The 27,066-nt window shown below is 54.8% G+C and overlaps 1 protein-coding gene across 13 annotated transcripts in view; it reads left to right on the forward strand.

Moving 5' to 3' along the window:
• RPS6KC1 (ribosomal protein S6 kinase C1) overlaps positions 1-27,066 on the forward strand; it is a 237,226-nt gene that overhangs the window by 98,470 nt on the left and 111,690 nt on the right. For 11 of the 13 annotated variants that reach the window (XM_060178417.1, XM_060178418.1, XM_060178413.1 and 8 more), the window contains 3 exons: positions 8,288-9,709; positions 9,981-10,070; positions 24,757-24,839. In XM_060178417.1, coding sequence (XP_060034400.1) covers positions 8,288-9,709; positions 9,981-10,070; positions 24,757-24,839 — 1,595 coding nt within the window. The remainder of the gene's footprint in view (positions 1-8,287; positions 9,710-9,980; positions 10,071-24,756; positions 24,840-27,066) is intronic. The other 2 variants (XM_060178412.1, XM_060178415.1) reach the window with 1 other exon arrangement.

Raw genomic sequence — 27,066 nt, forward strand, 5'->3', positions numbered from 1 at the left:
CCGCTGCTTGTGCTCAGCTCTTCCTGTGCTCATTGTGGGGAGACAGGCGGCCAGGGTGCGCGTGTGTGGGTAGCCCCGAGAGGCCCAGGGGTGCCGGCGGGTGGGTGACCGCCGGGCTGGCGCTCTGGGGAGAGTCCTGCACAACCGAAGCAGCCGGTCGAGCGTGGCCATGGTGCACCCGGGCCGGGCTCTGAGCTGAGGCGAAGCTCGCGCAACCAGGGCGGTCCGGGCGGAGTGGACGGGAGCGCTGAGGGCTCTGCCGGGTGCTGGGGGTGGCGCCTGTCACGGCCACCAGATTCGATGTACGTTTCCGTCTCCGTGTCGACGTCACGGGCGTCCCCACTCTGGGCAGGCTTCTTCCCGGAGACACAGCCGCGGCGACACTTTCCCAGGTCTCCCGGGTGCCTGAGCTCGGACCCGGGCCCGGCGTGTGGGGAAGCTGGCGGCCTTCCGCCTCTGCTGGGCCCGCACAGCCATCTGAGCCGCCACACTGCTGTCCAGCCGCTCTGAGGGCTGAGCCTGTGGGGCCTGGGGGCTTTGGGGAGAGAAGACGCGCGGCTCGGCCGTCAGTCAGGCCACCTGGGTGCTGAACGGGCAGGTCACTCGGACACGTCACAGAGTGTCAGTGTCACGCGCGCACGCGGTCACCACTGAAGATGCCAGCCGAGAGCGGCGATCTGGAACACGCGTGGTCTGTGCTTCAGGCCTTTTCTCGGCCTCATTTCTTTTCCGTTCTCCATTCGTTCGTTCATAAGCATATCGTGAGTGCCTGCTGGGTTGCGAGCTTTGTTTTCACATGGCAATGAGCAGACGTGAACCTGCCCACCCGGACCGTGCCCCGCCCCACATGGCACAGGGACAGGGCGCACAGTAAGCAGACACAGACGGGTAGATGCCAGGGGGGAGGAAAGTCAGACAGAGGAGAAGGGCACGCCCGGAGGGTGAGGTAGGGTGCTGCTCTTGGCTAGGGTGCTCACTGTACTCAGAAGGGGTGACCGGGAGGGAGCTCAAGGGAGGGAAGAACGCCTTGGCCAGAGAGCCGGCACACAGACCACGGGGCCGGGCCGGGCCGGGGCATTACCTGGGACTCTGAAGAGGTGGAGGCCATTGTGGGGGCGGCGGGGTGGTGCCGAGCCGCGGAATGACGGGGCAGGGACCACGCTGGCCGCTCTGTGGAGGACAGTGGAGGAGGGCCGGGGGCCAGTGCTCAGGCTGAGGCGGCTGGGTGAAGAGAGCGGTGGGCTGGACGGCGCTAGAGGTGAGAGACAGTGACGGGATGCGGAGTCTGTTTCGAAGATTCAGCAAAGGGGAGTCTGCAGCGTGCGACCCCACGGCTTCTGGTTCAGATAACTAAGGTGTGAAGACCCCCATCTACTAAGATGGCGGAGTTGTGGCAGGCATGGGCCTAGAGAGGAAAATCCGACTTGACTCTGGACGGGCGAGCTCGAGACCCTTACCAGACATCCGGGTTCTGGGCGGGGGAGACACTGGGGGAGGGACGGAGGTATTTACTGCTCCTGTTAGACTCTAGTTGTACCCGGGGAAGAAAAGATGGAAAATAATTGCATTCAATCAAGACCACGCATGTTGTTAAAGTTTTTATGTTCCTGTGATCACAGATGATGTCCTGTGACGGTCTAGACCCAGCACCCAGCGGAGTGCCGAGTACAGGGTGGGCTCTCCTTGCAGGGCCGTGGAGGACTTGGCTAGCAGAACGTGACTGGGACGTGCACTCCGCCTGCTGAGCTGGCTTCGGGCTTCTTGCTTTACTCCGCAAAGGCATTTTGGTGCAGGGTGCGGTGGCTGGCGGGCTGACCCCATGACGGTCCCCGAGTCTTAATCATCGCCCTCTCTGACTGCTAATATTTTGGCCTTTTCCCCCACATTGGCAGTTAATCCCCAAGTGAACAGTTATGGTACAAGTTAGTGTAAGAGTTACTAACTTAAAAAAAAAAAAAAAGAAAAGAAAAAGAAAGAACCGGAACAGCAGCCCCCCCCCCCCCCCGTGTGGACACCAGATGCATGGGGGCTGGACAGAAGTCCTCCCAAGTCACTCGGCCACCAAGGGGGTGAGACAGTCCTCTGTTTATTCCCGTGTGTGTATGTGTGTGTGCGTGTGTGTGAACTTCTGTAGTCTACAAAGGGAAAGCAGTGACCCGGCCCCCAACCTTCGTGCTGTTCTGTCCTCTGTAGAGGAGATAGTCCCTCTGTGTGTACGCAGGCACCTGCCGGTCTGTTCCAGGAAACACAGAGCCCTTAGTCCTTGCTTTGCGTACCGCACCTCACTCTACCTGGGGCGGCCCTGCCCTGAGAGGAGGTGGTCTTACTCATTTATTTTTTTCTACCAGAGCACTTTCCAGCCCTGGCTTACAGTGGTGAGGGGCACTGAGCCTGGGGCTTCAAAGCCTCGCAAAGGAGAGTCTCTTTGCATAACCGTTATGCCATCTTCCCTCGGAATGTGACTGTAAACCATGGCGCTGGAGTCAGGCTCTTTACCAGCTCTGTGACCGTGGGCAGGAACCTTTTTGTTCCCCTGTCTGCAGACGAGCGATGAGAATGGTGATTACCTACTTCATGGAACTGGTGTGTGGACTTAGTAGTTGAAGTATATAAAGAAGTTGGAATGTAAGCACTAAGTATTTGTAGTATTTTTTACTGGATAACGAATGTCTTTATTTCTCCTATAGGTTTGCCACAACTCATACACCTACTCCTCTACTAATTGGTGTTTAGATTGCCACCAGTATTTTTACCTGTAAGTCTACCTGTGTGCTCGTCCTGCTGCTTGAGAATTGTTTGAGGGATAAGTTTTGTGAGGTGGAGCGGCTGGGTCACAAAACGGTTCTGAGCACTGCTCCAGCGTTTCTTTTCATACGTTTTAAATTCAAGTCCTAATTTTGATCAAACAGATATGATTGGTGTTATGCACGTACTCCAGTAGGTTTAGGAAGGCGTTGTTTATAGCCTTTTATTTTTGCCTCCAGGGTTATCGCTGGGGCTCTTGATCCACCGCTCCTGGAGGACACCTTTTTTCCATTGTTGTTGTTGGATACGGCAGAGAGAAATGGAGAGAGGAGGGGGGAGTCGGGGAGAGAAAGACAGACACCTGCAGGCCGCTTGTGAGGCGACCCCCCTGCAGGTGGGGAGCTGGGGGCTCGACCCAGGGGTCCTTGCGCTTCGCACTATGTGTGCTCAGCCCAGTGCGCTGCCGCCGGCCCTGTTGTTTATATTCTTCTTCTTTTTTTTTTAATGTTTAATTTTATTTAATTTCCTTTTTTGCTGCCCTTGTTTTTATCATTGTTGTGGTTATTATTATTGTTGTCATTGCTGTTGTCGTTGTTGGATAGGACAGAGAGAAATGGAGAGAGGAGGGGTGTCGGGCTGAGCTTCACTGACGGGAGACAGACGACCAGGGACTCATGGCTGAGCTGTAGGCTGTATCTCTTTATTCATGCAGGACGCAGCGCAGTCTATACCCAGCTAGACTAAACTAAACTAACTAAAACGAACAGTGCTGTCTTTATATATAGACTTCCCAAGTAGGGTGGGAACAGGATGTGACGCAGAGAGGGTGGAGAGAAAAGTGACTGGTGAAAACCAGGGTGTGACAAGGAGAGGGTCAGGGTGTGACAAGGAGAGGGGGTGGAGCAGGTGAGAACTCTACCACTACACCACCAATGCCCTGGAGGGAAGGTGGCGCTTTATGTAAATGTAAAAGTGATTTATGTAAATAGACGGCAGTGGTTCTGTAAATAGGATACAGTGGTTATGTAAATAGAATGCAGTGTTAAGCAGGGGGGACTTAAACCAAATGAAGCAGAAGGGGTTTTTAAAAGCAGAATTAGAAGATACCAACAGAGGGGAAGACAGAGAGGGGGAGAAAAAGACAGACACCTGCAAACCTGCTTCACCGCCCGTGAAGCGGCTCTCCTGCAGGTGGGGAGCTGGGATGCTCATATCGGGATCCTTACGCCGGTCCTTGAGTTTCGCACCACTTGTGCTTAACCCGCTGCGCTACAGCCTGACCCCCCGTTGTTTATATTCTTAATGTTTCAATGATTGTAACTGTGTTAGGTGCTTTCTGTTTCTATTTTGGGAATTAGAGGTAATTTTCAAAGCACTTATTTACTGTTAGGGAGAGTGAGAACGTCACTGTGGTACATGTGCTGCTGGGTACTGAACCCACGACCCCCTGCTTGAAAGTTAAATGCTTCTGCGGGGCCAACTCCCAGGCTGCAGGCTTCCTTTAGGCCAGTGTGATCAGTGTTACAATGGGAATGTTGACATGTATGGAACTTGTTCCAACAGACCTGATTTTGATTCCAAAGTAAGTCAGCCCACCCAGCTTTTATGGGCGCTGAGCTGGTGAGGGCAGTGTGTCCTTACAGGTATGTGATTCTCGTGCCTTTGTAATGGGAAAGCCGGAGGGAGGGGCAGAATTGCCTTCCTGTCGCTCTACACGAAGCCTTGAGTTGGGACACCTAGCACAGATGGAGAGGTGCTGAAGATGCCTTCCTGTCTTGAAAAGAGAGTTTCTAACTCCCATCAGGTTGCGTGTTTTGGTTGGAAACCGACTCTACAAAGAAAAGACCAACAATCCCATTAAAATTCTTCTCCAGTGACGAGACGCAGGCAGCTGGGTGAGCTTGCTGCTGTGTATGTAGGCGAGCTGCCCTGGTGTGGGCGCTGACGCACTGCGCTCGTGGGAGCGGGGTCGGCCGCGGCACTCTGTGAAGCCGTTCAGTAGCGCCTAGCGGTGGCATCGAATGGCTCCTGCTTCTTGATTTGGCACTGCCACTTGTGGGAGCCTCTCCGGGCGTGGTCGTCAGAAAGCTCCAGCGCCCCTCGCGTGCTGCGTGCACAGTGCTCTTAGTGAAGGTGCGGGGAATAAAGCAAACGCCCTGTGGAGCAGAGAGCGGCACGCCGGGCAGTAGAGGTGCGAGGAGGAACGAGGCACTGGGCAGTGGAGGGGCTTCGTGGTCCCGGCCTCGTGACTGTGCCCTGCAGTCATCGGGGTCCCATCCCTGGAGAATCCGAGCATGTCTGTAGCGTGATGCGGGCTTGGGGAGGCGTCCTTTATATTCTTAACGCTTCAGAAACGAGAACTGTTTTACGTGCTTTCTGTTTATAATTGGAGAATTAGAGGAAATCAAATAGGGTTTCTTTTTTTTTTTTTTAAGCCTGTAAATAAGGGTACTGATAGTTAATAGTGTTGATGAGTGATTTTTAAGATAGATCTTATTTTTATTTATCTTTATATGCATGAGAGAGAGAGAGAGAGCTAGCACACGTGGCCGAGCGCTGCCCCGCTCTGCCATATATGGTGGTGCCCATGGCCGTGCCCGTGTCCTGTGGGCCCTGAAGCGTGAAGGCTGGCGCGGTCTCTGTGCGGTCTCCCTGGTGCTAGGGCTAACTGGTGTGTTCAGAGTTTTTTCCCGTTACTGTTGTTTTTTTTGTGCATTTGAAAGTTTTCATAAACATTTTTACGGTAAAACCATGTGCTTGTTCAGAAATAGGAAGAAAGTGGTGCGGCCCGAAATGATGGTACCAGTGACATTTACAGGCCTTGTCCTTCGGCAGGTTCTCAGGAGTTTAATGCAGGTACCTCTTTGCAGCTCAGTTTCGTAGAGGATGCACTTACTACTCCTTACTGTTGTACATGCTGGGCAGCCGCAGCCCCCGCAGTTAGGAGGACCGTGCAGGCCGGCGGAGGAGGCAGTGGCGGCGTCAACATAACGGGAATCTGGAATGGAGCACGGCAGATGTCGTGAGGAGGTCAGAGCCAGCGGAGGCTTCAGGGAAGGCGGCAGCTATGTCCAAAGAGAGGTGAACAAATGGTGGCAGACCCGATTCTGAAGCACCGTTAGGAGCGGAGGAGGTTTTGACCAGCGGGGGCCGACACTGCGGTGGGAAAGGGTGTCGTGAGTGGCGGGTGCAGCGTGAGTGTGAGCCGAAGCCCAGTGCGGGCCGCACGCGGAGCGACCCCGTTCAGCCGAGCGAGGGACGCGGTGCCTGGGAGCCAGGGCGCGGTGATTGTGTGCTGCCGAGGGCTTCACGCGCCCTGCGGCCTGGTGCCCTCCTCGGTGGGTGGGGAAGACCGAGGCCCTCGAGTGGAGGGAAGACCCGGAAGGTTAGCTGGGGGGCAGCGGGAGTGGGGGTGCTGCAGGAGAGCCTTCACTACACCCGGGCTGCCACTCAGCACACGAGACTCCGGGGAGCAGGGCGGTCGGGAGAGAAGTCGCTCTGTGGCCCGGCCCTTCACTGTGAGTGACAAGGACCGAAAGTGGTGGCTGCGGGGCCGGAAGAAAGAATTTAATGACGCGCCGTAACTCTCCCCGGTAGAACCTAGAACCGGGCCAGGAACAGAGGAGACGCCGCTGAGCTTTAGCCGGCCACACTGCAGGCCCCGTCCACTCGGACAGCACCCCTCACTGTGTCGTGCCACCCTCTGCCGTCCCGGGCTCCGGCCGATGTCCCCAGGCCCTGCGCCCTGTGTGGGCAGTAGGTGTGCGGGGATGACGGCCTGGTTGAGAGCGTGGTGTGGCAGTTCCTGCCGGAAGGCCACACAGTTCCTTTTGCGAGTGAGTGGGATTCCACAGAGGAATCTTCAACTTCAGTTTGAATGTGGGAAATAAGCTCGGGAGGGCAGAGAGAAAGCTAGGCAGAAGGGTGAGGAGAAACTAAGCACCCTCATCCCCCGGACTCTTAGCACGGTGACAGCCGCCGGCCACGAGAGTCCCGGGCCTCCTTGAGGGCCAGCTGCCCTTTCTGGAGGGTTTGCCTGCTCCGGGCACACGCTGTGCTCCGTCTGTTCACCAAGTCCCTCTGAGTGCACAGAAATCCAAGTCGGGTACCTCCTGGGCCGACTTGTGCGGATGGAGTCGACGCCTGCTGTCTTCCTCCCACGGGACGCCAGGCCTCCTCGTCAGCTTGCTCCCCGCGTGCGCGCCCAGGTTGTGGGGAAGCCGAGCTGATGTCTTCCCCGGGCGGGCGCCTGCAACCAGATCGCACATTTCTTGTGATGTGGATGTGCTCCTGATTAGTAGAGCTTTTCCTTTCCTTTCTTTCTTTTTTCTGTAGCTTATTTTTTCAGAGACTCTAATTAGCAGACAAGGCTGAGTTTCTAGTGGTCAGAGCAGACGGAAGCCAGGGCGAAAGAGCTACTTAGCAGCAAGTGCTGCTGTTGAAGCATCGGCTTATTTCGTGGGGATTTGATCTCGATGAAATTGATTTTTATTCATTTATTTTTTTGCCTGCTGGGACCTCCCACCACTTCCTCCCACAGGCCCCCCCCCCCCGCCCCTCCCTGTTTCCAGTAGACAGAGAGAGAGAGAGAGCTGGAAGAATGAGTGGCACAGAGCAGCAGTCTGCCGAGCTCCCCCGGGTGCTGTGCTCAGTGCTCCCAGGCGGCGTCAGGGCCTCAGACCCGGGGCCTCGGGTGGTGAAGGGCACACTGTACCCCACGGGCTGGCTTCTGGCCACGCGACTCTGGTTTTCATGCGGTTCTGGTGTATATCAGCATCCAGAATTGGAACTAGAACAGCTGCTTCCTTAATGACTACCCAGTTACGAGTCCCCACTTTGTTTTTCTTGCTCTTAAAAATGTTCATACGCTTAGCACTTGGGGGGGCAAGGAGGAGGGAGGGGACAGCACCACTCTGGCAGACGCGGCGCCAGGGACCGAACCCGGGACCTCATGCCCGCAGGTCTTTTATCTGTTAGCTGTGCCACCCCCGGCCGCTTCTTGGTCTTCATCACACAACAGGCAGGTGGGGAGGGAAATTAGAACATGTTGCTGATAGTGTCACAGTTAGTTACCAGCTGCCAAATCTCCCTCCTGCACTGCACGAAGCGCTTCGAAAACAACAACAAAGTCGGTTCCTCCCTCCGAGTACCCGGTGTTGAGCAGCCCTCGTTCATGTATTTCCACTTGACCAAGGGGCCGTGTGGAGAGCGCTCGCTACACAGCGGTGTCAGCATAGCCAGGCGCTTCTAGAGTTGAATCATATTCAAAGTTAGCGTGGGAATTCAGCTCTGAGGTTTTTTCATGGGCGTACCGGCTCCAGTGACGTCCCTCTGAAGGAAGGAATGAGTAGCTCTCCTAGACAAGTGGCTGGTGCGGGGGCGGAGGGGGCTGTGCAGCCCCGACCAGGCGGGGGGGGGGGGGGGGGAGGGCGGGGGGACTCTGCTCCCGAGCGATTGTCTTAGAGAAAACGTTCTCTTACAGCTTCAGCAAGTAACTGATCATTCGGGTATCTTTAATTTTTTTGGTTATTCTTGTCTGCAGGTGGCAAACTCTGGTCCTACATCAGTAAGTTCCTACACAGAAGCCCGGAAGACAGCTTTGCCACGGAGGAGGTGAGAGCCCCTGCCCGCGGGAGGGTCCCCCAGGACAGCAGCAGCTTTGGCTCCAGAGGCAGCGAGGCCGGGGCCGGGCTCGGGGCCGTGCCCCTGAAGGCCAGCCTCACCCCCAGCTCCCAGGACGGGAGCGGCGCGGAGGACGAGGGCCGGGCCGATTCCCCGCAGTGGCCGGACTCGGGCTCCAGCTCGGAGGAGGGCTGCACCACCAGCTACCTGACGCTGTGCACCGAGTACGGGCAGGAGAAGGTGGGGCCGGGCTCGCTGGAGGAGGAGCTCTGTCCTGGCACCAGCGGGGACCGGGCCGCCGCCGACAGCCTGCCGGCACCCTGGCACCCCCGGGCGGCCTGCAGAGCCCCGCAGCGGGCGCCTTCCCCCTGGGACGACGACCCCGCCTGCTCGCCGAGGAGCTCTGAGTCCCTGTGGAGGTTGAGAAATAGCCCCATGGAGTTTTTCCGCATCGACAGCAAGGACAGTACCAGCGAGCTGCTGGGCCTGGACTTCGGGGACAAGCTGTGCAGCCTCAGGCCAGAGCCGCCCAGACCGCTCTTCCCCCTGGCCGACGGCGGAGGCTCCCCGGCCTGCCCCGACACCTGCAGCCGGAGCTCCGACGACTCGGTGCCCACCATTTCTTTCAAAGACGCCGCTTTCGAAGATGCGTGTGGTGCCGACGAGGGAAGGCCCGACCTTCTGGTAAACCTGCCCGGAGACCTGGAGCCAAGCAGAGACTGGGTGGCCGAGGGCCCGGCCCCCTCTGCACAGACAGACTCGGGCAGGGCGGAAAGCAAACTGTGGGAAGCCCCCGACGTCCTGTGCCTCAGGCTCAGAGCCGACCAGAGCCGTGCCCCAGAGGAAGAGGTCGGGGTGGAACTGATCGGCGCCCCCGGGACCAGAGCCACGAGCCCGGCAGAGGGAGCCTCCGCCCCCGGGGAGCCGGTCGCGGCCGAGTCTCTGTCGCACGGCCCTGACCTCCGGGGACTCCCGGCCGTCCAGCCTGCCACCAGCACAGCAGAAAGCTCACTCGGTCCTCCCAGCGGGCTCCCGGGTGCTCGTGGGTGCGGCCAGGAGCCGGTGGAGGTGCGGCTGTTTGCAGAGCCCGCCGAGGAGCCGGCCTTCCAGGGGCGCCCGGAGATCGGGAGCCGGAGCGGGCCGCCAGTCCGAGGAGACGGGGAGATACACCAGCTCTTTGAAGACCTCGATAAGAAACTAGCGCTCAGCTCCAGGCTTCACATCCCGGAGGGCTGCATTCAGAGATGGGCAGCTGAGATGGTGGTAGCCCTTGATGCTTTGCACAGAGAGGGGATTGTGTGCCGAGATTTGAACCCAAACAACATCTTACTGAATGATAGAGGTCAGGAACTTTTGCAAATGCATTTCTTTTTATTCGCTGTTGCTTCCAATTAACTGAGTAGGCGTTTTATCTTGTAATTAGTATCTTCATTTCCTGTCTCGAGCTTCATTATCAGTGCAGCAAATTCACCCCCAGTAATAGCTTCTAGTACTTAATGATGCCATTATTCTTAATGATACTGTTTTTAGCTACAAAAGGAGTAATTACAGTTCACTTCTGCAGAAAATGGAAGAGAAAAATGTTTTGATTTCTCCTGTCGTTTTGTTTTTAGGACACATTCAGCTAACGTATTTTAGCAGGTGGAGTGAGGTTGAAGATTCCTGCGACAGCGATGCCGTAGAGGGAATGTACTGTGCCCCAGGTCAGAGCAATCTCCTAGATGTTTCACGTAAAAAGTGGCGCGGCCGCCCTCGCCCCCTTTTCCCTGCGTGGCGTCTTCACCGAGCAGCCCACCTTACGGGCTCGGTTCTCTCTCAGACCCTCCGAAGAGAGGACCGGGGGTAAGAGCCGCGTGTCTGCAGGTCTGCATCTGTCGTCGCCGGGCGGTCAGTCGATGGTGTCGTGCGTGTCTGACCTTCTTAGTGTCCACATGGGCTTCGCAGAAGCGCCCCGGGCCTCTCCGCGCAGACCGTTGTATTAAGAGGTGGGAGGTGACTGACTTAAAGGGTAACATTTCTCGGGCCAAAAGTGGGCACGGTAAGTGCAGAAGCAGAAGTGCCGCCACGGGACTTGGGTAACGAGCCCGCCTGGTGTCGCAATGCAGAATGTACAGAGTCTGCCCAGCATTGGAGATTTAAAAAAAAAAAAAAAATACATATATATATATATATATATATATATATATATAGTTACTATTATTTATTTTCCCTTTTGTTGCCCTAGTTTTATTGTTGTTGTAGTTCTTGTTGTTGCTGATGTCGTCGTTGTTGGATAGGACAGAGAAGTGGAGAGAGGAGGGGAAGACGGGGAGAGAGAAAGACAGACACCTGCAGACCTGCTTCACCGCCCGTGAAGTGGCTCCCCTGCAGGTGGGGAGCCGGGGGCTCGAACCAGGAGCCCTGCACCAGTCTTTGAGCTTCATGCCACGTGCGCTCAACCTGCTGTGCTACCGCCCGACCCCCGGCATTGGAGATTTTTAAGAAGCACCTTTTGTTTTGAAATGGGTCATTCAGCCTGATAGCGGACCCAACAGGTTTCTCTTGCTCTTACTGTACTGTCTTTAAAAAACAAAACATAACAAAACAAAACAAACAAAAAACAAAAAAGAGGAGCAGGGTGGTGGTGCAACTGGTTAAGAGCGTGTGCTACCATGCACAGGGACCCGGGTTCAAGTCCTTGGTCCGCACCGGCGCGGGGGAAAGCTTCACTAGTTGCGAAGCACTGCTGCAGCTGTCTGTCTGTCTCTCTTTCTCTAGCTCTTTTCTCAGTTTCTTTGTCCTATCAAGTTAAATAAAGTGAAAAAAATCATTTAAAAAAAGAGAGAGAGAAAAGTGTTTTCTGGGGGTGTTAGCTCCCTTGCTGATAACGACAGGCTGTTCGAGCACACGGCCTAGGCGGAAGTGACTTTGCCCCTGTGCTCAGTGCAGATGGGGCCATATGTGAGCCCCGAGTTCCTTCCCCCGTCTCTGGTGTTCCGCCTCACTGGGCTGACTTTCAAAGGAGCCTGACGCTGACCACGTGGCCGTTGACTGCTGACTGGCGGTGCTAGGTGCTCTCGCTCGCCAGCTCAGTACCCAAGTGAGTGAACACTGTTTCCCAGTCGAGTGGGAAGCGGTCAGAGTTGAGGGCTGATCCGGAGCAGACGTCCTGAGGCTGCCGCTTGAACAGGGGCTCGGACTTGTGCTTTCCGTGTGCTCTTTCTCCCCGCCCAGTGTGACTGATCTTACTTATTTTCTCGTAATAGCCACAGACGATGTTGACGCAGTTTGTTTCTCTTAAGTCGACAGATCATCGCCGTTTGTCAAGATCTAAGTATGAGTTAGCTAATGGGGTATCAAAAGAATTCGCACAGTGAAATCTTTCTTTTCTTTTCTTTTTTTTGGGGGGCAAAGATCACTTTAAAGAGGAGATGCTGATGCCGGTCTTGCCGGGTTGTTGTCACAGCAGAGTCATTGTCTTCTGGTTGTTGGTTCAAACCCTCCATGCTTGGTAAGAGGTAACAATCTGGGTACCAAAACGTACCTGAAATATGTGCCACGCCCTGGGGGTGAGCCCTGGCACCACAGGATGGCACCGTGGGCACTAGCAGTGTGTGTGTGTGTGTGGGGGGGGGGGCTGTATGGCTGCTGGAGCAGTGGTGTGATGTGTCTCCCTTACCTCGCTCCCTTTCTCTTCCTCTGCTCTTCTCTGCTACTAATTAAAGTAAATGAAACAAACAAATCGGCCCAGGAGTCTGACCCCCAAGGCCATTTTCAGATTCCACATGAAAAAATAAACATCTTCCCCACCCCCACTCCGCCTTCATTGCAAGTGATGTTCCTGAGTTCTCCTTTCGCAGCCTTTTCTCAGCCGTCTGTTTCCAGAGCCTGCCAGGAGGTGGCAGTGTGCCATTAATGGATCTTGCCGTCACCTTCCTAGTTGCCGTCACTAGCACTGGAAACAGGGCTTTGTGCTGATTATGCACATAGGAGAATTGTACTTACTTCTAAGCTGCGGGCTGCAGAGTGTGCGTACCAGCTTTATGGCAGGCTTTGAGCAGCCTGGAAGGCCTCTTCCTTCCTTGGGCCTGCTGATTGGTTCCATCAGCAGGAGGAGACGGAACTAGTGGTGTTCTTAGAAAAGTAATGCCAGTGTCCCCGGGCACCTGCCCACAAGCCCAGAGTGTCAGAGCCCTCAGCTCCGTGGAGAGAGCCCGCTCCAGCCCGGGAAGCGGGGGCTTGTGGCCAGCCTTGCCCCTGCCCGCATGTGTCTGAGCCGAACGGCTCTGCTGCTCCTGAGAGAGACTGGGCGCCCCCTCCCCCAGCAGAGGGACAGTGACCACACGCTAGTAACTCAGCACTGAAACATCACGCTCAGGGGCCGGGAGACAACTCACCTCGCAGAACACACTTTGTCATGCTTGCGGGCTCAGCACCCACGCCACCATGCAGGGGCACCAGGCCGGGGGGAAGCTTCACGAGCGGTGGAGCGGTGGAGCGGTGGAGCGGTGGAGCTCTCTCTGGGAGAGAAGGGACAGCACGGACATGAAGCCCTGGTGGTAAAAAAAAAAACAAGACAAAACAAACAAACAAGAACAAAAGTAGACTTAGACCCACTGAATCCTGGGGCCTGGGGCACACAGTTGTGCTTTGAGCCAACAGGCAGGTTGAGGCCACCCGGCTCCCCTCCCCCCCCCCCACACCCCCTCGACATTATTGTCAGTTCCTCTGAAGCCTGTGAAGCAGCTGATGTTTGGTTAGAAAGTAAAGTTGTCACGAGATTACAGAGAACCGGCCGCCTGTTTAAACAGCAAGCAACCTCTCCCCTGCTCTCCTTCCTCCTGGGAGCTCTGATCACACATTTGTCCTAAAAACATCACCCACCTGCCCTGTACTCTAGACTATCAGCTACGTATCTTTTCATCTTGCGAATAATGTGCCTTTATATTTTGAGAAAAATTTCCAGTAACAGATTCGATTTACATGGACAGAAACTTGAGCAAATGCCAAGCTAGCAGGGGGCTATTATCCTGCTCTATAAATAAGTTTTAAAAAGAAAAAACACACACAGAAACCTGTGAATCAACATGTTTTGGTCTAATTGAGGGGAAAGCAAGATAGATAAATTTTGAAATGCAAATGATCACCTTCTGTTATTTAAGTCTAGCTTCTGCCAACTTTGGGATCTTCGATCTTGTCATTTTGACCATGTGTACACTAGCAGGATGTCCAGCATTCACGAACCGAGACAGCACAAAGGAGAGCTTTGAAAAAAAGTCTCCACTTTTTATTTTATTTTTAAATTCTAAAGGAAACAAGTCCAACAGCAAAAAAAAAAAAAAAAAAAAAAAAAGAAAGAAAGAGCTCTCCCTGTCTCCATCTGTGAGGGGACCAAACCAGCACCAAATGAGAGCTGCGGCCGGAGTGAGGGAGGAGGGTCTTGAGAGTATGGACCTGCCGCTCCTGCCCTGGCCGCTCTGCTCTCACGGCAAAGGCCTCTCTCCCTCCCTCTGTCCGCAGCCTCCGAGGCTCTGGACGGTCCTCCGGGAAGGCTGCCTCTGAGTGCTGTTCCGCAGGACCAGAGAAGCACAGAGTGGAGTTCCTAAGACAAAGAGTGAAGAACTCACCTGCAAAGCAGGGCTGGGCAGACAGGCGGCACCATGGACATGACACGTGCATCTGATTTGCGGGACAGAAGACGTGGAGATGCTCCCCAGAAGAGACTTGGGGGCAGGGCCTCCTGCTCTGTCTGTACCGAGAGAGCCAGCACAGGGTAAGAAGAGCCCAGGTGCAGACTGGCTCCTTGTCCTCAGGGCATGCTGGCTGGCCCACTGTCACTCCCGTTGCCATACACGCGCACACGCCTAGGGGATCTTGAGCGCCCTGTCACTGGAACTATTAGTGGATCGTGATATTGAACAAACTTGTGTTAGAGCCCTTGAAGTCTAAAAACAACAACAGAACTAGCGTCCAGAAAACACCACCTCTCTTTTTCTTTCCACTTTGATCTTTGACTCTCATCATAAAAGGGCAGCTGGAAGATAGAATCCTTAATGTCAAGCATGTCGAGTGCCAAAGACGGTGTTTAGTCTGCGTTCTGTGACAAGTGAGCGAAATCGCTTACATGTCTGTTACCGTGCAGACGTAGTCACTCCCCCCCCCCATTCTTAACCAGTGGTGGTGGGGGCTCCTCTCCAGGTGTCCTCCTCCTCCTCCATTTCCCACTCCACGCTGGGCCTTGACTGTCGCTTGAGATCTTCACGGACACGGCTCACTGAAATCCTTCTCAGACTTGAGAGCGCACAGGCGAAGAATTTGTGCGCCAATGGAAGGAGCCCCAAAGGCTCTTCACCGCAGCCCAGTCTCCACACTCCCAGATGTCAGGTGCCACCTTTGCTTCCTCTCTCGGGCGATTTCACACTTGGAAACAGCTCACAGCTGACGGGGGAAAGCGAAACAGAAAAATCATGCCCGAAGCTGTCTGCAAAAAATTCTGTGTTAGAGCGTGACGTCCATTTACCGCCACCCTCTGCTGTTGCCGCCAGACTAGACGCAGCAGCCCATGAGTATATTCTGGGGGGCAGGCCGCACCCCGTCAACATGGCTCACGTGCTGTTTGTTGCCTTTTAAGCCCACTACCTGTGTGATAGTCACACATTTGATGATTCCATCTAGAACCCAGACCACGGGTGGCTTAGCATATGAGGCCATCCCATCTTTCAGATCTAGGACAGTCCAAACGGGGCCGGGCGGTAGTGCATCGGGTTCAGTGTGCACAGTAAGAAACACAAGGATCCATATGTTAGGATCCCGGTTCGAGCCCCCGGCTCCCCCCTGCAGGGGGGTCACTTCGCAAGTGGTGAAGCAGGTCTGCAGGTGTCTTTTCTTTCTCTCCCCCTCTCTGTCTTCCTCTCCTCTCTCCATTTCTCTCTGTCCTATCCAACAACAATAACAACAAGGGCAACAAAATGGAAAAAAATCGCTTCCAGGAGTAGTAGATTAGTAATGCAGGCACTGAGCCCCAGCAATAACCCTGGAGGCAATAAATAAATTAATTAAATAAAAACGAAAGTCCAAACATCGGCATTCTACATCAGCCATTACCTCGTTGCAGGACCTTAGACAAATTGTTTTAAGACTTCCCAGGACTTAAATTTACTGCTAGTGAAATGGATTGGTTGAATATAAAAAGGATCGTATCTGTCACATCACCTACAAATACCTTTCTCACTCCAAATTCGGTCAGAATTCCAGTTTACCTGACGAAGGCTGGGCTTCCTGCATGGCACCGGCAGCTTCACTTGGAGTAGCGGGTATGTGTGTTTTCTTACTGATAGAATCTGCATACGAAGCAGGCAGTCTGGAAATGAGTGACGTGTGGAAAATGTTTTCAGTTAGAAGAAAAAAGTGAGAAAGACAACTTTTGGAAATGTTGAAGTTTAAACATCAAGGTCATCGACACAGAGAGGTGTTTACAGAGAAAGACTCATGTAGCTGGGAGAAGTCGGGGCTCCTGGATAAAATCCCCAGGCGCTAGGATTCTAATTTTAAGAATGCCAAGTTAATAGAAGAGGCAGAAGATATATAGACATTTATTTGGAAGTAATCGTATATCCAGGAAATATGGCTATATCCCAAAGGAGAAGGCAGATGAAAGGCAAGAGGGAACTACAGAAATACTTTTAAAAGAGTGAGATATCTGTGGTTAATATTTAAACGTCATGTTTCAAACAGTGGCTCCTTTGTTCCATTTCCCCTTAAGCAAAACTTCAACGCCAGCTCTCTTGTACATAGTAGATGTTTCCATGTTTTCCTTGAGTGATTAGCAAGTTTTAATCTGTAGCCTTTAGTTCCAGTTGTCATGAAGGCCAAATCTCTCTCGTATGTTAGAGCTAGTCAGCGGCTTTGCGAGTTTGCCACAGAAGAGTGACGGTTTTCTACAATGGAAAATTCCCTGATGCACCTCAGCCCGTGTAGTGGTTTTCGTCTAGAGTGCTGTCAGGATAAGGAAAACGAGCTTCCAGCCAGCCTCCCCTGGTCCTGGTCCTGATCCTGGGAGTCCCCTGTGGCAGAGAGGGCCACACTCCTGACTGAGCCGGGCCCTGTCAGTTGAGGGCTGTGTGATGACCCTGCTGAGTCCCCACTGCTAGCCACCTCCGTGAAGAACACGTCAGCGAGCACGTCGGCCAGCGCGGCTGCTGGCACTAGAGACGAGACGAGACGAGACGAGACGAGGAAGACAGGGCGGACGGCGTGTACGTACGTAAGAGGGCAAGTCCTTGGACCCCCTGATGTCGGGAAGCCCACCCGCACCCCTTAGTGACCGCACGCCTTTTCCTGCATGATCGATGTTAAATAGAAGAACACAAGCCTAGAATCCTACAGCTCAAGTAATCCCAGCGCAGTGTTTCTGGGTTCTCAGGACTAAGTAGATTTTTCACGTTGGCCTGTTTGCACCCTGTTTCCCCCGGGGGGGGGGGAGGCCTCTGGGGGAGGCTGGTGCCGGAGGTCTTTCTGGAAGGTAGGGTGGATCAGCAGGCAGCCAGGTTTTCTGAAACGGCATCAAACAAGCAAAAAGGAGCCAGGTGCCCTCGTGAAGGGTGGAAGTGCCCCTGCCAGGCTGAAGCTGGTTCATCCCCTTGAGACTTAGGTCTCCTGCTCAGAGCCCTGAGGGCCCCTCCGTCCCCACTCTCCCCGCCGCTGACCCTTGGGTTTTAAACACCGCACTTCCGGGGCTCACATAGTTCAAGCCTCCGGCTCCCACCTGCAGGGGGAGGCTTCACAGGCGGTGAAGCGGGTCTGCAAGTCTCTCTCTCTCTCTCTCTCTTTCTCCCCCTCTCCCTCCCTCTCCCCTCCCCTCTCGGTTTCTCTCTGTCCTGTTCAATAAAATGGAAAGAAATAGGAGTAGTGAATTTGTAGTGCTGGCACCAAGCCCCAGAGATAACCCTGGAGGAAAAGAAAACAGAAACACCACAATTCCGAGCCCTACGAATCTGCCTTACAGGCAGGGGAGCAACGATCCAAACCTGAAATTCAGCGGCCTGCTATTCTCAGAGCTTTTAGCTTTGCTTTCCCTGCCAACATTTTATCCTGTGGTTTGTAGAAACTAAAAAAGAAAGTGTCTCCATATGTAAAGCAGCAGCTTGGGAAAGACTGGGCCGCCTCGCTGTCCCACCGTGCGCCCACAGGCCTGAAACCAGAAGAACCCTGACAGGTGCGGGCTGTGCCGCCCCCCCCCCCCCCCCGCGGCTCACGGAAGCGGGGACACGACAGCCAGGGCAGGGGCCCGTGCAGGCTCTCCCGTCCTGACTCCCTGCTCCAGGGGGGATTCCTGGGCACTCCGTGCTCCGGCACCCACTTGAGCCTGGGCAGTGAGGTCGTCTGCCGACCCTCTCCTGCTCCGGGCCGAGTCGCCACGCAGCCGGGGGGTGGGGGGTGGGTGCGCTTTTGCCGATGTCCACGACCGCCTGGCCTCCTCACGCGGGAGTGAGAAAGCACGTGGCGCTGCTCAGTGCCCGCTGGGAGCGAGGAGAGCCTTGCGGGTGCTGCCCAGGCTGGTGTGCGCGGTGCGTCTGGTCAGCTCCCACCTAGAGTCTCCTGCTGCCCGGCACTCTGTCCGGGAGCGGGGAAGACACACGGCTGCTGAAACACCGACTGGCGTGTTTGGGGATCTCTGCGTGCGTGAAAAGGAGCCGACCCCCAGAGCACACGTGCGCGCGCACGCGCGGCCGCCCGAGTGGGAGTCTGCCCTGGCCGGTGCCGCTGGGACGCTGCGCTTAGCCGGCCCGCTCCGCCCAGTTTGGTTCCGCACGCTGTGGGATTAGGGCCGGGAGGCAGCCGGCCTTCTCTGCGTCCTTCTCCGTGCTCTTTCGCCGTCAGCTGCAGCGGGAGGCTAATGCTCAGCCCGGCATAGAAAATCTTTAGCACAGCAAGAGTCGGTGAGAGGAATTGACCAGTTTTCTAATTCTGGGCCCCTTTCAATTAGCAGCAGATGCTGCAGGGAGGGTGTGGAGAGCCCGTCCGCGAGGGTCCGTGTGGAGCATGGGCAGCACAGGAGGGGCTTTGCCCTGTTCCCTCGCGACAACTCTGGTGGTGTGTGTGTGTCTGTGTGTCTGTGTGTGTGTGTGTGTGTGTGTATGTGTGTGTGTGTGTGTGTGATCCCCCCCCCCCCCCCCACACACACACACATAACCATACTGCAACCTCAGGTTTTGGAAGCCAGTGACTGACTCGTTTCTAACAGCATCTTCGGTCTTACAGAATACATGGACTTGACGACAGATCTTGTTTCCCGTTTTCTTTCGGTTCTATAAAAGCCTGTGCTGCACTTCATTTTTAGGCTTAGGAGGGTGTGACTTTCAATGCTTCTATTCTTTTACTCATCAAACCTCTCCTTTATCCTGAAAGCGAGTATGTCCTACTAATGTCTCTTTTCCAAAAGAGAGAGAGTTGTTTTCTTTTCTTCTTAGAAAACAACTGACTTGGGAGCCGGGCGGTGGCGCAGCGGGTTCAGCGCAGGTTGTTCGAAGCGCAAGGACCGGCGTAAGGATCCCGGTTCGAGCCCCGGCTCCCCACCTGCAGGGGAGTCGCCTCACAGGCGGTGAAGCAGGTCTGCAGGTGTCTGTCTTTCTCTCCCCCTCTCTCTCTGTCTTCCCTCCTCTCTCCATCTCTCTCTGCCCTATCCAACAACAACAACAAGAATAACTACAGCAATAAAACAACTAGGGGAAACAAAAGGGAATACATAAATAAATAAATATAAAAATATTAAAAAGAAAGAACTAAGAAAATGACTGACTTACTAAAGACAGGAGGTGAGGGGCCAGGTGGTGGCACACCTGTTGAGCACTCAGGTCACAGTGCGCAAGGATCCAGATTCAAGCCCTAGGTCCCCACCTGCAGTGGGCAAGCTTCACGAGTGGTGAATCAGGGCTGGAGGTGTCTCTTTTCTTCTCCCTTTCGATCCCCCTCTCCCCTCTTAACTTCACACTGTCTCTGTCCAATAATAAATGAAAACATAATTCTTTACAAAAGGAGAGAGAAAGTGAGAGAGAGAGAGAATGGGAACCTGAGTATCACTTTGGCACACGTAATGTTGGGGATTGAACTTAGGACCTCACACTTGACAGTGCAACACCTTATCCACTGCTCCACCTCCCAGGCCTCCAGAGTTGGAATTCCCAAGATTAGATACTTCAAGGTTCAAACATTATTTTGGGGGCAGAAGTTGCCCCCGCCCCCACACGTGAGTTTCCTGCTGATGGCCACTTGGATGTGTCGCACAGGGTCGAATCGAGCACCTTTGACGCGCTCCGGCACGCTGATGTTGATGTGCCGGATCATCCCAGCGGCCAAATGCCGGCTTAGCGCGACTGTTATCTAAGTACTTACTTGCAGCAGTCGCTGTTTTCTCACTGAGTTATTCACGACGTCTTAATAACGGTTCTGCAGCTACTGTAACTTGGAGAGTGAAAACTCATGGCCTTTCCAGTATTCTGTTTCTGAAAAACATAGTGTCCTTAAGAAAAAAAAAAAAAAAAACGTCCAGGGGGCCAGGCGGTGGTGCACCTGGTTGAGTGCACACGTTACACAATGCACAAGGACCCAGGTTTGAGCCTTTGTTCCTGCAGGTAGGGGAAAGCTTTGCGAGTGGTGGAGCAGGGAGGGCTGCGGGTCTCTCTCTCTCTTTCTCTCTCTCCCTCCCTCTCTCCAACCCCTCTCAATTTTTGGCTATCTCTATCTAATAAATAAAGATAATAATTATGATAATAAAAAGAAGGAAGCCACTCAGTACAGATTTTCACTGGCTTGTTCTGAGCCAGACTGGAATGTGAAAGTCTTGCCACGCTGACTCCTGACTCACGGTCTCTCCTGCCGTGTTCCGGAAGGGAGCTGGCAGTGAGGACGGTGTACCCTGGGGAGAGGCCACTGGCGTGAGGCATGCCTCCACAGAGCCATCAAGAGCGTGACAACCCCTCCCCCCCAACACACACAACTCACCGAGGCGGTTAGCGCGTACTGGCCATCCCTGAGGAGGTAAATTGGGCCCCTGGGGAGCAGGGCACCACTGCGAGGCAGAGCTCGAGTGGCCGCTGCTGTGGCCCCAGCCCTTCGCAGTTCCTCCCTCCCATCACGGCTCTGTGTGGTTCCAGGCTCTGAGGAGCTTCCGGTTGGGCCTATGTGACCCTCCGGGCGAGCGACAGCTGTGCCTGGAGCTGAGTTCAAGGCCAGTCTCCAGGCCCGGGTGAGCTTGGCCCCTGTGCCCGGGCTGCCCCGTAACTTCCTGGGCCCATGGGGCTTCCTGCCTTTCTGTGTCCTTTCGCTGTGGGGACCCAGGCTCACTCCCTGCAGCCTGCGGGGGCAGGGGAGGCTTGTTGACAGAGACCACGGCTCTCCTCGTGTTGAGCAGACCATTCGGCTACGTGGGGGCCCAGGTGGCAGCGTTTCCCTGAACTGTATGTAGCCTGGCTTGTTGAAGCCGGCTCGAAGAGCTGTCGGACACGAGGGGAGCAGAGGGAGGCCGAGCACATTTCAATCCTGTTCCTCACGCTTCACTTACGCCCATCTGCCTTTGGAGGGTGGCGGCTCAGGGCCTCAGTGTGGGTCCTGCGATTCTCTGGGGAGATGAGACCCTTCGCGACACAGGCTGAGTTCTGGTATCTTACCAAACCTCCCTCCTGCCTTTGATTTCCTTACGACTCCTAGAAGTCAAACCCAGAGCCGAGCCCGTGCCTCCACTGAAGGGCTGGCTGTCAGCAGCTCCACTCACGACGGCTTGACCCCACTCACTGTCAGCTCTCTGGAAATGGGCGGAGGGGAGGCCGAGGCGTGCGAGTGAGTGCTCTCTGGGCTTCTTAGGTTGCCGGAGGGCAATGATGTTCTGAGACTTGGTGATCTCGGAGGCATTCCAGGCCCACAGAGCTGCAGGTAGGGAGGCTGGGCCAGGCTCAGTTCGGCTGCTGGGCACAGACCGGCCGGGCTCCTCTCTGCCCTGGAGGCGGACGCCCAGGGCCCTCTGATCACACCGCCTCTTTCTGAGCTTTGGCGGGAATGGCCCTCGTCACATGGCCTCTGGAACCGTGACACCTGTGGAGAGCGAGCCTGCCTGTTCTGTCCGGACAGCTGTCGATAGAGGGTGTGTGTGGGGGTGGGGGTGGGGGCTCAGGAACCTACGGGGGCTAGAGAAGCAGGCCGGGGCGAGGGGCCGTGGGCAGGTGGGGAGCAAACGGTGTCCGCGGCGGACGGATAGGCAGACCACGTCGGCACCTGGCACTGGGCGGTGGGAGGCCCTCGTCCGGTGGGAGGCCCTCGTCCGGTCCCGAGCTGCCCTGTGTGCCGCCCCTCCTGCCCGTCACGGGGGCACGCCCGACGCCGGCATCTACCGCTGGCCACCCCTCCCGGAAAACCACCAAGGGTTTCAAAGCCGCCCAAGGCGCAGCGCTGAGACCCCTGGGCACAGTGAGCCGGTGGGGAGCGGGCAGGGAGCACGCCCGACCGTCCGAGGATGTGCCCCTCAGATCTGCTACTGACAACTGAGGGGCTCCCAGTGGGCGCCCCAGGGACTGGAGAGCTGGCACCTGCAGCTTCCTTTCAAGTCTTTGCGTCTCGCACATCCGAGCAGGGTTTCCATTCTGCCCCGTAATAGACCTGCTCCCTTCAGTGCAGTGTGTCCCACCCCTTCCTACCTGCGGAGACGTGTGTGTCTGACACTCAGGAAGGCGCACTGTGCCTCCTGGTGCCTTCAGGGAAACCCCCCGCCCCCGCCCCCGCCCCACACCCCCATTCCCTGTGGCGCAAGGGGAAACAGAGGCCACTCAAAGCTTGGATACTCTGGGCCCCCGGCTGAGTCGAGCAGGTGCCTCGAGAGCCTGCCAGCTCTACAGGGTACAGGGGTGGGGCTGGCTGCAGCCCGGAGCGTCCTGGGACGTGTTATTCGACCCTGTGAAATGGATTCACTGCCTTTCCCAGCTCACTCTGGGCAGCCCGAGTCCTTCTGTTCCTCCTGCCCCGACACACAGCTCGCTTTCTGCCTAGAAGTCACATTCCCATGCCGACTTAGTTTTTCCCAAGGTTCCCGGGACACTGTATTCACTTATTTTTATTGCCATCAGGGTTGTCTCTGGGGCTTGGTGGCTGCACAGCAAAACCACTGCTGCTGGTGGCCATCCCCCACCCTTTTAAAAAAATTTGGTTGGCCAGAGAGAAAGAGAGAAATTGAGAGAGGCGGAGACAGAGAGAGACAGCTGCATCCCTGCTTCACCACTTGTGAAGCTTCGCCCCTACAGGTGAGGGAGCTGGGGCTTGAACCCGGGTCCTGGCTTCATGGTGACGTGTGCACAGCCTTCATGGCGACGTGTGCACAGCCTTCATGGCGACGTGTGCACAGCCTTCATGGCGACGTGTGCACAGCCTTCATGGCGACGTGTGCATAGCCGGCTGCGCCACTGCCTGGCCCCCTCGGAGCCGTGACTTAGCTTTGAGTGATTTCTGTGAGTGCGACTCCCTGGCTGCCACTCTGCAGTGGGCCGGCCTGGAGCAGAGCCCCCTCCTCCCCTGTAGACAGGTGGCTGGTCCGCAGGTCTGGGTGTGGAGGTGTCAGCAGCGTCAGCTTCAGGGAACTGGGGGACGAGATGGCCGCTACTGTCTAACACTCAGAAGTTGATGCAGTCAGTGCTTGCTGGTGGGACCCAGGAAATCGGGAGGAGTGATGTTCTTGTGTAACGTGACACTGGAGAGCGAGAGCCTTGTCTGCACCAGAGGGGAGCTTGTGTGTGGGGGGTATGGCCTTGTCTGTCGCCTTGCAGGTTGGGGGGCGGGGGCGTGGCTGGCACCGTACCCCCCCATACACACTATGTGTGCAGGCTGGGTGACTGGTGAGTCCGGACCCCATTGCTCCACTCTGCTCAAGAAGCATTTGAGAGCTCTCAGATGGCCAGTGAGCAGCCACTTAGGGACGCAGGACAGGGACGCGTGTGCAGAAAGTCCAGCTTGATGGCAGGACCCTGCAACACCTCCTCCCGGCCCTCCTCCAGACACCCTTTCTGAGGCTTCTGGAGCCGGTTTCCCGAGCCCAGCAATCCGTCCTTTCTGGGTGGAGAGCAGAGCAGGAGAGGCTGGGACGAGCCCCCCCTAAGACCTGTCCTTCAAGTGAAATGACAATTTTAGGAAACCCTTGAGTTTCCACAATAGAGACTTTAGAGCTAGATTTTACCCCAGGTTCCCGAGCTGCTGTCTGGATGGCTCAGAAAGCTCCTCCAGGTTCTTGGCCCTGGGTCCCAGCCGCCCTTCTCACTTCTGTCAGATGCTGGGGGTGAGGCAGTTCTGCAAACAGGCTGTCAGCCTGTGAGTGTGCCTGCCTCAGGAGTGGGGCCCGATGAAACTTCTCTGCTTCCTTGTCCCCCCTCACCCCCCCCCCCCCTGCAGAGAAAGGTCAGGGTAGAGGCTGGGCTTTGGGCTGGAGGGAGGGGTGAGGGAGCAGGAGAAGGTGGGCAGGTGCAGGGGTGTGGGAGAGAAGGTTACTGAAGTGGGGGGGACCACAGGATTTTGCATTTCAAAGGCCCTTTGAGCTTTGCTTGGAGACCCCAGGCTCATTGACTCATGTGACTAAGCACAGACCCACTTGCCAGGCTCCAGCCTTACCCCATGGCACCTGGGAGCAGAGCTGGCATTGCAGGTGGCATACGGCCAGGGACAGGACAAGGAGGCATCAGACGGGACTTTGCGGGGACAGCCTCTGTCCAGGTGACGGGAGAGGCCGGCCGGGAGCCCAGCCCAGACTGACCCGTGCGGGCTCCCCAGCCCTCATCAGAGAGGCAGTGTGTCTGTCTGTACCTGTCCGTCACAGCCGCCCAGAGGCTTTCACGTGCCTCCTGTGGAGAGTGGCGGTGACACAGGCAGAATGCCGCTAGGAACCGGCTCTTGCTTCCGCCGCTGCTCTGCCCTGTGACATTGGACAAGATGTTCTTTCTCCGTGGCTCCTAATCCTTAGCGAAAGGGGTGATTAATACCGCTTTGAATAATCTTTCAAGTCCCTTCTGAACCCAGGAGCCTTTGTTTGTAAAACAAAAGGTGACCCCCTGAGGTAGAGCTGGCCGTACTGTTCTCGGATTTGAAACAGTCAGCAAAATGCTGTCCCGGTGGGTTCAGGCAAGTTGAAGCACAGCATCTTGAAGGTGTCCCTCTATCAACTCAAGAGCACATGTGTCCGGTTAATGTATGACTTCGTCAAGAACACACGCGACCCCAGTAGGTGGCCACAGGGATAAGTAACTTTCCGGAATTTTGAAAGCCCAGTGGTATTGAGCACTTGCTCTCTCAGCACTAAGAAGGTCACCTTGCTAATACATGTTAATTTCGAAAGTTTAATTGGCCTTTGGAATTTTAATATCAACCTCCTTTTGGTGTGTTTAGAGGTTGGAGCAATCACGGGAGAAACCGAAGCCTGCGATTGGTGGAGCCTGGGAGCTGTCCTGTTTGAACTCCTCACGGGCAAGGTAGGCGGTGACCCGGCAGCTGCACGTCCCACAGAGGTGGCCGTGACTTCAAAGTGAGCCAGCCGCCGCCTCTCCCCACGGAGCAGGGTCTAGCTCCACCAGGAAGCCTGGGAGAGGCAGAGGGGGACGGAGACGGGGATGGGACCGGGGGTGGGGAGGCTCAAGGCGATTCCAGATTTTCAGAAGCACAGAGGCAGTAGATCAAAGAAACGGGGTAAAATTCTGTCATGCCATTTTGTTTGGTCAGAGTGGGATTTGAGACTAGGCCTGTTCCTTTTCCTCTGCTTCAGTCGAGAAAGAGCGAACCCAGGAAGGCGCGCCTAGGCTAGGGTGTACTAGAACTCTCCGGGTGTTTCACACATCTTGTCGGAGAGCCAGGAGGGAACTCTCATGTTAGAAAACTAGTGCAGATGTTAAAGAAAGCTAACTTTATCTCCCCCCTTCGATCCTATAAATCTCTCCTATCTGTTCTAGCTTAAAGACAGGAAGGACTTACAGTCTCTCTGACCAATGACCAGTCACTATTGATATGTTATCGCAGCACTGCTCAGCTCTGGTTGATGGTGGTGCAGGCAGGTGGAGGATTGAGCCTGTGGCTTTGGAGCCTCAGGCTTGAGTCTCTTTGCACAACCACTATGCCGTCTACCCCTGCCCATTGACCAGTAACTTTTAAGTCAAATGTTTGAGGTTCATAGACTTAATGACTCATGAGACAGAAACAAGAAATGAGCAGTGATACTTCCCTTCCTTCCTTCCTTCCTTCCTTCCTTCCTTCCTTCCTTCCTTTTCCTTTCTTTCTTTCAATAAATGCCTCTTTTTAAAAGGCTTATTTATTAGTTAAAGGGAGAGAAGTGGGGGAGACAAAGCAAGGAACAAGAGAATCAGAGCATCAGTGAAGGTACAAGTCGTGCAGGGTCCAACTCCAGACCTCACGCTTCAGAGCCCAGAACTTTGTCACTGTCACCACCTCCCAGGCCTCACAGGCACACACACACACACATATATATGTGTGTGTGTGTGTATAATTATTTTAATTGTTTAAATTTATTTTTATTTACTCCCTTTTGTTGCCCTTGTTATTTTATTGTCGTTGGGTAGGACAGAGAGAAATGGAGAGAGGAGGGGAAGACAGAGAGGGGGAGAGAAAGACAGACACCTGCAGACCTGCTTCACCGCCTGTGAAGCGACTCCCCTGCAGGTGGGGAGCCAGGGGCTTGAACTGATCCTTACGCCGGTCATTGTGCTTTGCATCACCTGTGCTTAACCCACTGCGGTACTGCCTGACATATACATACATACATATATATATATATATATATATTATGTTTATGTTTATGTTTATATTTATATTTAAACAAAAGTATGGGATAACAGGAGTCGTGATTCCACACCGTTCCCACCACTAGTTCTGTCCCCAGTCCCTCCACTGGAAACTGCAGTGGTTCTCCCAAGGTCACAGATATGGGTTGACTATTATTTCTATAACTATCTGTATTTATGTGTATTTTTTGATTTTTCTTTTTATTTAATTTATTACTTTTTTAAAACTTTATTTTATTTGATAGGGCAGAGAGAAATTTAGAAGGAAGAGTGAGATAGGGAGGGAGGGAGACACCTGCAGACATACTTCATCACTTGTGAAACTTTCCTCCTGGAAGTGGGGCCTGGGGGCTTGAACCAAGGTTCTTGCCCACGTAATGTGTGCACCTAACCAGCTGTGCCACCACTTCGCCCTTGCCCTTTTTTTCTGTGGTCCTACCTTCTCTTCCTAAGTCACACCTACACCTATTGCTACTTCTGAATGTCCTTTTTTCCCCCCTTCTCTTTCTGGGTCCTGATGGAATTGGGGCTCAGAGCCCTCTGGTCATCTTCCCCTGACATTTCTCCCCCTCTGGGAGTATGGACTAGAATTCTTTTTGGGTACAGAAGGTGGAAGGTCTGGCTTCTGTAATTGCTTCTCTGCTGGACATGGGTGTTGGCAGGTGGATCCACACCCGCAGGTCTATCTGTCCCTAGTGGGGGCACATTCTGGAGAGGTCAGACTTCAAGACACACTGGTGAGGTTGTCTGCCCAGGGAAGTCAGGATGGAATCCTGGTAGCATCTGCAAGTTGGTGGCTGAAAGGCGGGCAGTAAGATATAAAGCAGAGCAAAATGGTTACTGAATAGGAACCAAAAAGGTTGGAACAGAGCAGATGAGAATAGGGATCTTAAAGTGAAAAGAAGCC

Source organism: Erinaceus europaeus, chromosome 19, assembly GCF_950295315.1.
Source record: "Erinaceus europaeus chromosome 19, mEriEur2.1, whole genome shotgun sequence".
Taxonomy (NCBI): domain Eukaryota; kingdom Metazoa; phylum Chordata; class Mammalia; order Eulipotyphla; family Erinaceidae; genus Erinaceus; species Erinaceus europaeus.